The sequence below is a fragment of the Porites lutea genome, chromosome 2 (assembly GCF_958299795.1).
Source record: "Porites lutea chromosome 2, jaPorLute2.1, whole genome shotgun sequence".
Classification (NCBI taxonomy): domain Eukaryota; kingdom Metazoa; phylum Cnidaria; class Anthozoa; order Scleractinia; family Poritidae; genus Porites; species Porites lutea.
Genome location: NC_133202.1, coordinates 1,772,047 through 1,787,500, shown reverse-complemented (window position 1 = coordinate 1,787,500; position 15,454 = coordinate 1,772,047). Strand labels below are relative to the sequence as shown.

The following is a 15,454-nucleotide window of genomic DNA, read 5'->3' as shown; positions in this document are numbered from 1 at the left end:
TTTCTGACTCCAGCTTTATCTTGAGCAGCATTGCTGCCCGTTTTTAATACCATTAAATTTGGGTATCTAATTATTTCTTTATTAAACTTTGCTCCTGACTAATATGAGCTTCCATCTAGCAAACTGATAGTATATTTTATCTGCATTCATTCAAAGCCGAGCGCCTTAGGAGAAAACTCATTTTGCACGTGTCAGTACACAGGAGGGAGTTTTCAAGTTCGCTCAATTTGCCCCGGGAGCTTGCTCCCAAATATTTAACCGGTCAAATATCGTGGAGCATTTTGCGGGATGGAAATTCTGCTCCCGAGGATGAAGTATACCACGAAATCGTTGGTACACACGGAGGAGCTTTGCTTCCGGAGCGTGCCCCTGGAGCATGCTCCGGGAGCAAAATCCCTCGTGTGTATCGACCTTAACGCAATCTTGCGTGCACACCCGGTAAACAACTGTGGGGTCTGACCGCCGTGAATGCTAGAGCTATGAAAAGTACTAATCACTCATTGTTCGTAGTATATTTTGGCAGCGCTTTAGCGTGGAAGGCTAAAAGAATATAGAAAACTGGTTTTTCAGAGTAGCCGCGCCTAGTTTACGTCAGGTGGGCAATTTTCAAAGTCAATAACAATAACAACGTACTTTTTTCGTGTAATATAGGAAATAAACATGTTTATTGAGCTCAAAAAATTAAAGTCTCAAACTGACGTGATTTACGTGTTGCGGTGTCTTTGTTCACTTCAACCAAGTCTTGTAGTCTGAGTACCAAGGTGAGAGTGGTCAACCACCAAGGTAACCGTCAACATTTTTCATGAGAAAAAGACGTTCTACTCGCCGTCTCAGGGCTAAAGAAATTCGGTTCCACTGTATTAACCGAGAGCTTGAAAACACTAAGCGGTAAAGATGACTCAACAGCGAGATAATTTTGGCCTTTGGAAAGTTAGTTTCAAATCAAAAAGAAAGATACGTCCTGGGACTTGGCAATTCGTCTCGTATATTGAGTCGACGTACAAAAAAAAAATCATGAGTGCACGGCATCCGTAGTAAACCTTTTTTTCTTTTTTCAAGCAGATTACCTCTTGACTCCTACTGAAAGCCAACCAAGGGTTTTTAGTGTTGGTTAGGGTAATGCACGTTTTAGAGATTTTCCGTTTCATGCTTAAATTCTGTGCTGACACCTCGTTTTCACATGTTTTTCAGCTCTAAATCAGTTCAGAAAGTGAAACTTGGAACGTGAAACTTTCAGACTTCACCCAGTTCCGGGCGCATGCAGCCACACTGACCATGAGGAAGTTTCACCAATTTTGAAGCGCTCTCCATGCCAGTCAGTGCACTGTAGCCTGCGAGCATTAAGCTCTCCTGGATGTTATTCACTACATCAGTTCAATATGAATTTGATAAATATACGATAATATTCTAACTCAATTTACTCCCACATATTGTGATGCCTTATACAGATCTAGAGAAGAGGTGAAATAACTTCCAACCCGCGAATAGAGTACTAAAGTGTGACGTCATAAAAATGAAGTTTCTGAAATTATGGGATTTGTCAGAATATTCTGAAAGAACAATGTCCAAGAGGCCTGTTTGCCAAAAATGAGCATCTCGGGGCAAATTGTCTCTGAGATCGTAGCCCAGTTATGCTTAGAAAACTCCATACAAACCCTTCTAAATTTTTTTTGGGTCGACCCAAAATAAAATTAGAAGGGTTTGTACGGAGTTTTCTGAGTGTAACCGGCTAACATCTCAGAGACAATTTGCCCCAAAATGCTCATTTTTGGTAAGTAGGCCTCTTGGGCATTGTTCTCTCAGAATATCCTGACAAATCCCATAATTTCAGAAATTTCATTTTTATGACGTCATCACTTTAGTACTCCATTCCCCCAATTAACTCTCATACGAGAATTTATTATCACACTCATTTTTCAAAGTAGCCTGCGAAAACTGCCGTCTCGAGCTGCCCCTTCGCCCCTCCTGGCGAAACGTTCCAAACGGCTGTTTTTGCAGGCTATTTTCAATTTTAATTTGGCGAAACGACTTGAAGCGAAACAACCATACAGACTCCACAGAAACAGTAGTTCATGTCTCAAGAACACGAAATAATAAAGACCAATAATTAAAACAAGAGTCAAAATATAGTTTTTAGTCGTCAGACTTCCGCTTTCATACTCTGTGAATATATCATATATTTTAACTTGAATACTGAAAGCGCTCTTTGTTGATATGGTTAACTACACTTCTAATAAACTATGTGCTCTATTTTGCAAACACCTTAACCTATATAGACAATACATTTCTCATTTTCTATCTGACTGAATGCGACAAAGTCGAAAACGTCACGTTTTCGTCAGAGTTTTCTGTAGCTTCTCTTCCATCTTATGTCGAACTGAAACATTTTCCACTGAACGTCAACAAGAAAGTAAAAGTTTGCCGATCTGACGTAAGCTGAACATCAAGGTACAATATTGTCAACCAGATATTGGATAAAGACAGAAACGCCCTTAAAGTATGTAAACTGCAAGATACTTATAATATCAGTTACTCAATTCCTACATAAACTAAAAATTTACGAGCAAATTTTTTTCTGTCCCGCTTTTACTCCAGTTTTCATTTGAGGAATCTCGTAGTTTTCTGCCATAGTATGCAGAAATGCGTCATGAGTTTCTTCGAATAAACCCGATTTCTCGCTCGAACTTCGCTGAAGAATACCACAAAACGCTGCATTGCTACCAGATGTTTTTAGCTTTCCATTTAGTTCTCGCGACGATGCCGCAAACAATACAAGCTCAAAATACTCTCCCTCATTAGCTCCATCGGCTAAAATTCCTTTGATAATAGTTCGCCCTTCTCTTGTAAGTATCTGTCCTTGAAAAGGCTCGGTAACTCTGTTACCCATATGTTGAACAATCTTGCACCTACTTGATCCAAGAAAAGGAATTTTGCCTCGCCGCGTGTCTATAATCCAGTACCTTGTGGACGAAGGCGGCTGGGATTCACATGGCACAAGGAGAATCTTAATCGGGGCCTGGCTTTGCAAGTCCAGACATGCTCCCATTGTTGTATTCAAATCACTGGTGGAGTCCTTTGTGTTTCCTTGCTTTCTTGCAGTTCTATGTTTTTGACAACTGGTATCAGCTATCGCCCGGAAAAAGCTTTTCATAATGGCACCTGTTGTCAGACAGCGATTTTTTCACGCGGTAAGTGCTAGCGACCTGACGCTGATCCACATTAACTTAAACTTTCCTGTTAAAAAGTAAAACGAACTGGATTATATACTGCTTGAGCTAAAATATTTCAATTTCGATTACTTTCAGGAAAAGTATAAGATTGAAATCTGCCTTTTAAGACATTTTCGCTCTTGGCAAGTTGACGAGAAACCCTTAGACATTGCGTGGTAAAATAAATTGTCCGTGAATCCTCTCCACTTTAATCAATTTTTCAAAAATGATATTGGTTTTGCATGCAAGCAACTTTAATGCTTTTGAGTTAATTCATTAACGCTTTCGCATAAAAATAACAACTATTTTTCATGGCGATAACAAGTAGTTGATTTATTAAAGATTTTGCAGCGCTTCGTAAAAGACAGGAAATATACCGTGTGTATTAATTATTTGTTGATTGGAAATAAACTTCGAAGAGAGCTCTCGAGGCAGAGATACCCTCCGTGAAGAAAATTAAAGTATAGTAGATTATAGATTATACATAGTACTGGAGTCAGAATGGCGGGTGTGCTGTAGGTTTCAAAAATACTGAGTATTTAAATTTTAGCGTCTTAATTGCTGTTCCATAAATTTTAATTTGTCAATCGACTAGTTGACTGGACGGAAGTTTGTCAGTTCAGTTTAGAAAAGATTTTCCTTTCAAGCAACTGTGAGCAAAGCAATAAACTATTAAGTTCAAAACATTGAACCTACCCCCTTGATGTATATCAGTTCCTTTGGCCGATTAAGTGTTGTTGCGACCGCCTTTGGAAAGCCATTATTCTCAGACAAGCCTTCCAGCAACACTGAAAGCGTCAGCGTAGTTACGAATTTGAATATGTGCACGTCAACTTTCAACATCTGCTCATATTTCGGCCTTTCATGAAGTAGTTTTAATGCAAATGAACCTCTGAAGAGAGGCCGGAACCGAGTGATTTGCTAAAGACAATTGGTTTATTTGTCAAGTGCAAATGCATTCGGCTGATTCGGCGCGTGTCTCGACGGAAATTCGCTTTTATCTTCTTAGCAGATATGCTATTCATCATAAAGACAACTTAGGCAGCAATTAAAAACGAAACTCTATCTTTTCCGGCTAAAATATACTCTTTAGTTTCATTAAAATTCTAAATGGCCTCGGCATCTGACAGTTTGCTATAACCGAAAGTTAATTGGTAAATAATTTTCTCTTTTTTTGCACCCTGGGATCGCCAGCGGTTCCTCTGTGTTTTTCCCTTCAGTTATAGAGAGTGAGCTCATCTTGTTTTACAAAATTTTCCAATAAAAACATAAATGCAAAATATTTTAAAAAACTATAAGGAAAACCAAGCGTCGTTTACCTCGACCTGTCAGTGGTGGATTTAAGACAAATACAATTTGGCTCGGACCAGCTATAAATTTGTTACTGTCACCTGCGACGAATTTGGATCTATTTTTTTAAAGGAAATGTAACATTTATTTCAGTGGGAATTTCAAAATAGTTAATATCGACCCCTTGTGAATTTACAGGGCTTATGACAGTTTCAAAATACATTGTTTTTGAAATACTAGAGATCTTTAAAATGAATTATAACAGCCCAAGTTCAGTTGGAAGTTTTAAAGATTTAAAGGGTTAATTCCTGCCCGGTTTTTTTAAAAAATTGTTGACTTCACGTACTGGGTAAGCATTTTTTCCAAAGTTTTCAATTTTTGAAATGGGGCCTAAGCTAAAATCTCAGTACACGGCCAAAGTAGGGAAACGACCATGGGATAATAACATTTCCTGCCAAACTCCGGATAAAAAATAAAAGTAAGATCATTTAAGTAATAGCACAAACGCCAGTTCTTGCGTCACGTCCTTCTGGCCCCGGTTGATCAAACGTTGGATGGCCCTAACGACCGCATAGATCAATCACTGTCCAGAGGATAAATATTAGCTAGGGCAGCCAAGTGCCTTATCCAGTGGATAGCGTTCTCCACCCTTTGATAACTGCGGCCTGGTAGAAAATCGAAAAAAAATTGCTGGCGGCTTGTGTTGTCACAGCGCATTGTTTCGTCCACTTCCTGTCTACTCTTTCCCCTAAGTCTATCTAACGTACCCCTCCGCTCAGTTTGTAGTTGAATTGCTGGTCTGTGTGTGGGTGGTCTTAACTGAAGACGAACATCATACTCTGGTACAGAAAGCCGGCGATAAATGAGGAGTCCATAATAGTAAAAATGTCTTCTTTAAACTCAAATAAATGTTTTTAGTCAAACTCACAAGGGAGATAAATTGACGTGAAAACTCACCAGAGGATCGATAATTCAGGTGACCACATTTCACTGAATAATAAATGTAATATGTGATGTACATCCTATCAAAAGCTTTAAGGAACAACACAATTTTATTCCTTTGCATGAAGAACTCTTGTTTTCGTTCGGTATTTCAAAGAGTTTAAAAAGTGGTCATTTCCCGCCTCTTAAGAAAGTCATCGGTTGCATTCTCTAGACTTTTTTCGTCACTCGCCGCCCAGATAAATAAAGCACTGACCCGCCCTCGAATGACTAAGCATCAAAATTTCAGGAGGCTTAAAAAATTAAACGCCTATATAGACGTAGAAATTGTGAGATCTTGTACCTGTAATGTTATTGTTTGTGTTAAGACAGTTACGTGTAAGCGTATATTTAGAGGAAGAAAAATGTAAATTAGTTAATAATCCACAGACTCCAAAACTAAAAAGTGATTACCCAGTGTCTGAAAAACACAATTAACACGCGTAACGTCCAGTATACAGTATACCACAGAAAACAGCGCCGGGCTAATCCGTAAAGGGAAGCTGATATTCGTGTGGAGTGCTTGTTTGTGTTTCTTTGTTTATGACTGACTAAGAGCTTTCTTTACGTCGTTGGTCGAATATTTCAGGGCGGCTTTTTTTACAAATACTAGGCCGGCACAGGTTTTTAATGTTCCGAATTCCAGTACAGCGTTTGAATATTAAGGTCGTGGAAAGGCAATTATGATGATTGATCTATTTGTAAACTACAGAGTTTGTACTTATATCTGATCAAAGTAAACTTCCTCTTAGTCAAAGCTCTGAGAAAAAAAGCAGCAGCAACAACAACTATATATATTGTACACATGCGGCAGGCGATACTCACCAACGTACAGCATATTTAGAGACGAAAACGGCGGTTTTTCATACATCACGAAATATCTTGTGGAATTAAAGTTATGGCTACATATTTTTGAATAACCATACAAGCAAGCAATGTTAACCTCTGGAAACGTGACTTTTACACGGTGTCCCTTTTTAGCCAGCAGCATGTATTTTTTTGGAGATCACGCGAAGGGCCTTCTCGGGGGTGGGGGGGGGGGGGGTATAAAAGCCATACTGGGTATGTGCCGCCCCATCGGGTAGGGTTTTTGCGCCGTAATGGTTTGAAAACGGGTTTACACTTTGCCCTGATTTTGGTCTGGAATCGGGTATTGTTTTCGAGGGAACTACGGAGTGTATGAACGTACTTTTACCGTTTCAATCAAATGAGTAAGAAAGAAAGAGAAATATGCAAATTCGAAATGGATTTGAATAATTTTTTTGTTTGCGCTATAATCTAAGTAATGATAACATAATTTCTGCTTAAAGGCCAGGTCTGAAAACAGGCATGGATTTTATGGGTCAGTCTGAAAACGGGTGTGGAAAATTACACTTTTTCGTCTGAAATCGGGTCAGGATTTGAAGAACTTGGCGGCACACCCCACCAAGAATTCCCAGGAGTACCCTCCCCGCCCCCCGGAGAGCCTTGTAGGAGGACTACCGTTATGTCTTTTGAACCTGGAATTTTTTAAAATAATAGTTAATACTAACCTTAAATCTGTAACCCTAACCCCAATTTCTCTGTGGAATATCACAGCTAAACCCAACGAAAAAGTCACGAGACCAAAATGAAGAACATGCGAGTAATTAATTAAGATTTACCTTAAGGTGTAGTTTTTTATTAATACAGGCACCATTTAAAAGAGCTCTCGTGAATGCAGTGGCCTCCGTGTACCCACTATGAAGAATCACAGCTTGGCCGCTTAATTTATGGCAAAAGATTGCAAACCCTCGTCAGTCAATCGTGATGGCTGATAGAAGACCAATAAGTAACGTAACACATGCGTACACATTCAAGTTATGTACAAAATCGATGACTGAAACTAGAAATCACTCGCGGAGCCTTGGACCTTCACCAAAAAGGCTAACTAGATTTATGTTAGAATTACCCTTAGTGAACAAAATCAGTTAACTAGATTTCGCTTCTCTCTCACACAGTTCTCTCACTAACAAGAGTATGCCGAGTAATAGGATCATGATCCCTATCTAGGGTGTATCTTCAGTCAAAAAACCGGCACGGTTAAATTCGATTACATGGCTTTTAAAATAGCTTATTAAATTCATGTTTCTTGATAACAAAATTGGGATAGGAGGACTTTACTTTGTAAAAGATTTGTGGATAAACAGGTACATATTTTTTGTAGACGGAAACTATGATACGTACCTCTAAACTGTCAAACCCGTCAAATCGTCCGTCCATCCCGGAAAATCCTCGAAAATCCGCGGTCGTAAAATTACCAGCGGCGATAAACCAAAAATTACCCACATGTCTTTGCGATTCTCGCTACATACGGGACCTGTTACTTTCACGTCCTTTTTCGCCGATTCCAAGATGGTGAGTGCACGTGTGAAAACACAGCAAAATATTCGATTAAATTTCTCTGTTGAGTAATGTCTAACTGTGCTCAACTTTTCTTGATAAATTCTTCAGGTGTATAAACGTTTGGTTGAAATTGGCCGTGTGGCTCTGATTAACTCTGGACCTGATGAAGGCAAGCTTTGTGTGATCGTTGATGTGGTGGACCAGAATCGAGTGAGTTTAACCTTGCGAGGTTTCAAGTTGTTTATTGGCCTAGTGTATTGAGACTACTTTTGAATGAACTTGAAATCAAAATTTGGACTTACTGAAAAAAGGTTTTGAGAAGGATACCAAGTATCTTTTCACTGACCTTCACTTTAAATCACAAATATATCGATTAATCCAGAGATGTGTAAACCGCATCCATCACTTTGTACATGTAGATCTCTGGGTATTTCGCATTTTAGTGAAGTTCTTTATAACTGAAATGGAAATTTCTTTTTGTTAAAGGCCCTGATTGATGGACCGTGCACCAATGTCTGTCGCAAGGCCCTAAATTTCAAGCATCTGTCCCTCACTGACTTCAAAATCAAGGTGGGACCATCAGCCAAAAGTGGCCCAGTTAAGAAAGCCTTTGAGAACGGGGAGATCTTAGAAAAGTGGGAAAAGACCGCATGGGCCAAGAAGCTGGCTACAAGGAAGAAGCGAACTACTCTGACTGATTTTGATCGCTTCAAACTTAAGCTGGCCAAGCAAAAGGTTTGTGCTACTATTGTTAGTGGAGTATTTTATATTTCTATTGTATACTTTTTGGATGGGTGTGCTTAATCGAAACTAATGAAGTGTACTGAATATTTCACTGCACAACCGTCTTTCTTACTTGGTATCCAATTTTGTAAGTACAGTGTCTGTGGAGTGTAATGTTTATTACTAAAGTTTTTAGTGCTCAAAAAAACGGCCAGTCGACATTTTGAGCCCTGTGTTTTGAAGTGCAGTTACAACAAATCTGTCTTTATTGCTTGAAACAAAACTTAATGTTGGTAATACAACCACCCTGCTAATATGGGCAAATTCATATGGCATTATTATATTATTTGTATGCAAACAGGGTTACATTGTATGTGGTAGCAACTGACCAGACATTAACCCCTTTTACTTGTCATGTGGCCAAAAAAAAAAATATAAATTCAAATTTCTTTTTTGTACAATTTGCTGAAGAAATAATGTAAATTTATACTTTAAAAAGTTTGCAAAAGTTTTGGCTGAGACAATTCATTTGAATGGTGATGCAGTAGAATTTTGTCCGCAAATGTAAAAATTAGATTGACAAATAATCTCACCTTGACTTGGCCTTGGAGTGAAGAGGTTTTACATGCAGTCGTATTCAGTGTCCTTGAGAAATGAATGTCGGTCGTTTCGCCAACAGTCGTTTCGCAAACGTCTTTGGTCAGTTCGTAAACGTGTAGAAGTCAGTTCGCAAACGTTTAGAAGTCAACTTGCAAACGTTATCGTCACTTATATGTGTAGAAGTCAGTTCAGTTCAGATTTCGGATGTCAACATTTGAGCATACAAACTAACTCTCAAGCTTAGTCTTGTAGTTGATTTCGCTCTATCACAGCGTTTGCGTGTTGCATGTACAATAGCTGTAATCCGCAAATCAATCTACTAATATGAAACCTACGAGGTAAGCTGTATGAAACAAAACGCGTACTTAACCACACGCGTGTAAGCGAAGAGGACAAACAAGTATCCTAAAGGACTGGGTTTAAATAAAGCCACTTCAAAATGGCGGTCTGTTCAACTTCAACTTCAACTTCAACTTCAACTTTATTTCATAAGACTATTGGTTACAATAGACTGACCCGCAAAATAGCAATTGCTAATCTAGGCAGACCAGTTAAAAGAAAAATAAATTGAAAGGAAAAGAAAGGAAAAGGAAAAGGAAGGAAAAACTACAATTTTAAGTTACAATAAATAATATTCTATCACAGTTTTATTTTAATTACATTAAATCTGAACAAGCAAACAAACAAATACTTTAATACAGAAATCACTAAACTATTAATCAAACTTGTTCAACTATTAAGGGCGTCTCAATATAGTCATCTTCTCTTTTTAAGATATCTGAAAGCAATCTCTGAAGTACTTTCCTAAATTTCTTTTTAGGAAGATCTCTAATATGACAAGGCATCTCATTCCAAAGTTTTACACCAAAGCGAGACAAGGAGTTTTTGTGTATTTCCAGCTTTGAGCTTTTGACGTGAAAGTTACCTGAACTAGATGATCTTGTATAGTATGAATGAATTGTTGAGGTTTTTTCAAATAAATTGAGCAGATTTGTTGGCGAATTGTTGTTGTTAATATCGTGCATTAGATTAGCCACAGTTTTATAATACATAAATGACACTGGTAATATGTCAGCGTCGATAAATAGAGGAATTGCGTGTTCACGTATATCCGTAAAATACATCATGCGAAGCACTTTCTTCTGGAGAATTAAAATGCTATTGAGAGACGTCTCTGTTTGTACCCAATCGACTTGTAGTCAGTGTGGTGAGTCATCCACTGTCCATTTGATTAAGAAGTATACTTAAGCGGGAAATAAGCTGTGAGATTTCACATCCAATAATTTACGCATACAACGTGTAAGTAATGTAGTATTCTGAATCGTATAGTTAAACCCAGGTTGACATGTAAATGTTTGTAATGTTAAATTTCAGATCAGGTTGACATATCAATGTTTATAATGTTTGCGAATTGACTTCTAAACGTTGGCGAACTGGCTTCTACACGTTTGCGAACTGACCAGAGATGTTTGGGAAACGACTGTTGGTGAAACGACTTGTTGGCGAAACGACCGGTTACCTGACAAATAAACAGTATTTTCTATGAGGTTTCTTTTGAATGGCAACTTGGTAGCATTTTGTACAGTTTGTTAGGGTGGCAGATAATCACCATGGTGTGGTTTAGGAGTTGAAGGGTTAATTAACAAATAAGCAACAATTTCCCATGGTCTGCACTCTTATTAATAATAGAAATGGTGTCAAAATGTTCAAAACTCAAGTGGAACCATGAGCCTTAGGTGAGTGGTTTTACTGCAAAGTTTTGAACATGTTGACATCATTGCCATGGTCAATAAGAGTATAGACTAAGGAAAATAAATTGTTGTTGTCTATTTGTTTTGTACAATAACATTGACAGCTTTTGTTGTTAAAGTTTCTGTTTAAGTTTTCTGAACATTGTATGCACTAAAAAGAGTATTAATATTATTGTACAACCATCATACCATTTCCATGCTGTGCACTCTCATTGACCAAAACTCTCAGCCAATCAGCACCAGCATGCAAAGAAAGTTGTGTCTGATAGCATGGGGTTAGTAAATTTTGCTATCAGGCTAGTGAATTCTGTTCTTAGCTTGCCTGATGGGCAAGAGTACATAATGTAGTTTTTTTGAGGTATTCAAATAATATTACAGAAGAACTGTGAAGTCAGTTCATCAAAAAGTTTTTGGGGCTAGTTGAAATGGCGTGCGGGCTAGTAAATGCTGGGAACAGCTTGCCCGAATGGCAAGCTTAAAAATGACTTTCTTTACACCCTTCTGCGAACAAGAAATCACTCAGTATTGTGAAAGAAGGCACTGAATAAAGCATGGGTCACATTGGAGCTTTTATGAGCTATAAAAGATGCATCTTTGTTTTTGTTACCTATACAAAATTACGTTATATAAAACATGGTTGAACTTGATGTAAAACAATACTGTGACAACTTACTAATCATTCCTTAGGCCTGTTTACATGTACATGTACATGAACTTCACATGAGCTGAATTAAGTTCCTGTGAAGTACGGTGTCTGGATCAATTCAAAATGGGTAATTCAATTTTTGTCGGCTTAGCTAGGAATAATGGCTGTGAACCTTGCATGAGCCAAACGAAGTGCATAATTTTTTACAATTTAGTTTACTGAAATGTATTTTTTTTGCCTTTTGAAATTAGTTCACCAGGCATAAAGATGAGTGTTTGAATCAATTTGATTCCACTTTAATTTGAATTTACTTGATTCCGCTCATATGAAGTACAATGCCTTTGTTTGTTTGTTTGCCTATTTGAATGCCTATTTTTATATCCGCGGTTTGTGAATATCCTGTAGATTTGAAGTTATAGCACCTAAATGATGTGATTAGCTATAAACCCTATGTGTAAATGTTGTCGTTAATTTTTTCTTGACTTGTGAGTATATCGCAAACATTTAGAATTTTCATTTCTTTTTTCCAAAATCTGCTTATAAATCTAAGGCAGAAAAATATATCTTAATACAGAAAATTTTAACTTTCATCTTTTGTGTTGAATTTTACAAATTTTTTTTGTTTATAAGTTCTTTTTCTTTTCTTTTTTTTTCACAGAAAAACAGAGTGCTCAAAACTGAACTGAAGAAGTTGCGAAAAGAGGCCAAGCTGTAATCTTGTTTTTTAAGATACAATAAAATTGTTTCCTGGAAAGATTTCTTACATCTTTTTAAATTTTATGGGAGGGGATTTGGTCGCAAAATGAACATTTGGGGTGTAAAATTCATTATTTCTTATCCTTGCCAGCAAGTTTTGTGTTTAATGATACAAGGGACCTAGTCACATCGACCTTTTACAGTGTGACTACTATAACCCGGGCCACCTAGACAAAGTTGACCAATTGGATGACAGGAAAATAACAATACATTCGAAGAAAGTTAGTTCTCAATCATGATTACCACAAAATGAAATTAACAACATGGATAAAAATCATAACCGAGACATGACCTTTTGAACCTGCTGAAGAAAGCTGAAAAATGTAAGCAATAGTAGCTGTTATATTTTTTACTTGAGGTCGCAGGTTATTGCAATGCGTGGCAATTGTAGCGAAGAAATTGCTGGTATATGACAAAATAGCAGCTTTTGTCAACCAAATGTGGCTCCTGGGTGTTAAAAGTAAAGTTTCAAATAGGAGAACATTGTCTGGTTGAAGGTTTTGCTTTCTTAAAAAACGTTTGCTATCATTATTTAATTTTTTGCTTCAAGTAACTTATTGTATTTTTACCAGCTGCTGATTGGCCCACAACCAACTTCGATTGGTCAACCTTGCCTAACTGGCCCAGGTTACAGTAGTTGCACTGTAAGAGCTCCATTACATGTACCTTCCTCATGAACATGGTCACTTTTAACTCCAGTGTATAACCCAAAGTCGGAAATATGTTCAGCTTTATTTTTTCCTTGCCAACCAATTCTTGAACTTAAACAATCCTGCAGGAAAAATCCTAAAGCAAAAATAGTGGTAACCTGCGAATACAGCTGCCTTTCATCATTCCGTGTCACTGGGGTCATTTTATGACATGTCCCCAGTAACGGGAAGCAGTGTGAGGTGGCTGTAAAAGCTTATGGTAGTCCAGTCCAATCCAAAAAATCCTGTGGCTGTTATTGAAGCCCCTTGTTTTTCTCTATCCCTAAAACTTCCATGGATCCTGATTATTTTTGCAGCTTAACAGAAAGCAAAGGGACTAGATGCATAGATGTTATTGAAACAATGATTTTCTGTTAAATGATGTGGCCCTGATGATCAATATGTATGCCAAATTTAGTAAAAACCAAAAAGACTGCAAATGCAAATTATCCCTGAAGGTGGAAATAACTCATGCCCAAAATAGTTTGCATTCTCCCGGGGCACTTCGACTTGAGGAACGAAGTTTATTGTTCTCAGTTGATTTCTGCCAAATTTCACATGGCAGGTAAAAGGGAACAAGGATGCCGAACAATTGACCGTAATTTCAAGGAAGGTATTCTTCAAGCTCTCAACACGTTAAGGGAAAAAAACAGCCTTTGTGATGTTGTTTTGAGGGTCAACGGATGCAACTTTCCAGCTCACCGTTGCGTTCTTTCTGCGAGCAGCTCTTATTTTCAAGCTCTTTTTTCTGACGACTTTGTGGAAAAACGTAGTGGTATCGTGATAGTAGATGATCTGGGGTATTTTCAGATGGAACAAGTGCTACAATTCCTTTACCTGGGTGAAGTGGAAATCTGTTTGAAAAATGCCGAAAATTTGGTTATGGCTGCTGACTACCTTCACATTCCAGCATTGAAAGAGAATGCTTCGTTAGTTTTGCAAAAATCAATCAGTTTATCCAACTGTCTCTCTCTGCGCGCGTTCTCCTTAAAGTACGGCTGTGCGTTGTTAAAGAAATCGTGCGATTGCTTTATTAATCAAAACTTTACTCAAGTAGCAAAATCTGCAGCATTTGGTGATTTGAATTACGAGTCATTCATAGAATTACTCACACGTGACGAGCTCAATGTTAATAACGAAGCTGAAGTGTTTCTCTCGGCTGTTTCCTGGGTAAAACACGATCCTCATATGCGGAAAGAATTACTCCTTGAAGTCCTTAAGAAAGTGAGATTACCTTTAATAGCTGAAAAGCAGCTTCATGAAATGATTATGAGCGACAAATTTCTTCGAAATAATTCAATCACTTTGAACAGGTTACTTAATATAAACGATGTCAGTGTGTCGGCAAGTGAGTTCAACCTTAATCGACACTTTCATGTTGCTCGAACTGGACCTCTTGAAACGGCAATAATACTTTCAGGAGGAGACAAATCGTACTTAAAACAACGACTACAAAACAGTTTTGTGGCATTCTTGCCCTTGCGTGACACTTGGGTAACGCTACCGGATCTTCACCTTCCACGTCATGGTCACGGTGCAGCAGTCTGCCAAGGTGCCCTATATTTGGTTGGTGGAGTTAGTGGAAATGTTTCTGCTCATTCTCATGTCTGTCAGTTCAGTCTTGTTGAAAACAGATGGAATTGTGTTGTTGCTGACCTACCACATCCAGTTTCATTCAGTGCTGTTGTTTCAGTGCAAAACAAGTTGTTTATAATTGGTGGAAGGGATGGTTTTGATAAAATATTGGTCAAGACACAGTGCTATGACCCACTGCATAACCAGTGGCATTGTGTTAAAGACATGAACTTTCCACGTGATAACCACTCCGCAACTGTATTGGGTGACTCTATCTACGTTATTAGCGGCGACAGACAAAACTTTAGAAGCTGTGAACGCTACGATTTATCATCAAACACATGGCATATTTTGCCAGATTTGACAATGCCACGACAACAGCCAGCAGCTCAAGCATTCAGTGGGAAAATCATAGTGGCTGGTGGTTCGTTTGGGGTAACTTACAGGTTGCACACCACATGTGAGATGTATAACCCAAGGACAAATGAATGGACCCTGGTATCTGGCCTTGCTGTGCCCCGGGCAGGGTGTTGTGTTGCAGGCACCGAAGATCATGTCTATATATTTGGTGGGTCTAATGGCCGCTCAGTTCTGAACACACTGGACAGTGTTGAGCGGTACAATGTGACAGAGGACAGGTGGGAGACTGTGTCAGTCATCCCTGAAATTGTTATCTCACCACAAGTAGCTGTTGTAAAGATACCTCAGAAATACCTAATGTAACACCAGTGATAATTTAAACGTTATGTAAGAAACAATGCTAGATATATTTTCATTGCTGAAACAAGTTAGTTTCATCTTGTTGAAAAATTGGCAGGTATAATAATCCTATTTGATCTTTACAACTTACAAACTAGAGTTTGGAAGGTT

The 15,454-nt window shown here is 38.2% G+C and overlaps 3 protein-coding genes across 3 annotated transcripts; 2 read left to right on the top strand and 1 right to left on the bottom strand.

Moving 5' to 3' along the window:
- Positions 1–2,042: 2,042 nt before the first annotated feature.
- On the bottom strand, positions 2,043–3,416 carry LOC140926476 (uncharacterized). The gene has a single exon (XM_073376210.1). It carries the CDS (start codon positions 3,149–3,151, stop codon positions 2,558–2,560), a length of 594 nt encoding a protein of 197 aa, XP_073232311.1. The 5' UTR covers positions 3,152–3,416; the 3' UTR covers positions 2,043–2,557.
- Positions 3,417–7,787: 4,371 nt separating this feature from the next.
- LOC140929175 (large ribosomal subunit protein eL14-like) lies at positions 7,788–12,318 on the top strand. Its single transcript, XM_073379042.1, has 4 exons — positions 7,788–7,856; positions 7,953–8,054; positions 8,331–8,579; positions 12,223–12,318. Exons 1-4 carry the CDS (start codon positions 7,788–7,790, stop codon positions 12,277–12,279), a joined length of 477 nt encoding a protein of 158 aa, XP_073235143.1. The 3' UTR covers positions 12,280–12,318.
- A 1,201-nt stretch (positions 12,319–13,519) lies between these two features.
- Positions 13,520–15,396, top strand: LOC140926475 (kelch-like protein 28). Its single transcript, XM_073376209.1, has one exon. It carries the CDS (start codon positions 13,568–13,570, stop codon positions 15,305–15,307), a length of 1,740 nt encoding a protein of 579 aa, XP_073232310.1. The 5' UTR covers positions 13,520–13,567; the 3' UTR covers positions 15,308–15,396.
- Positions 15,397–15,454: the final 58 nt, after the last annotated feature.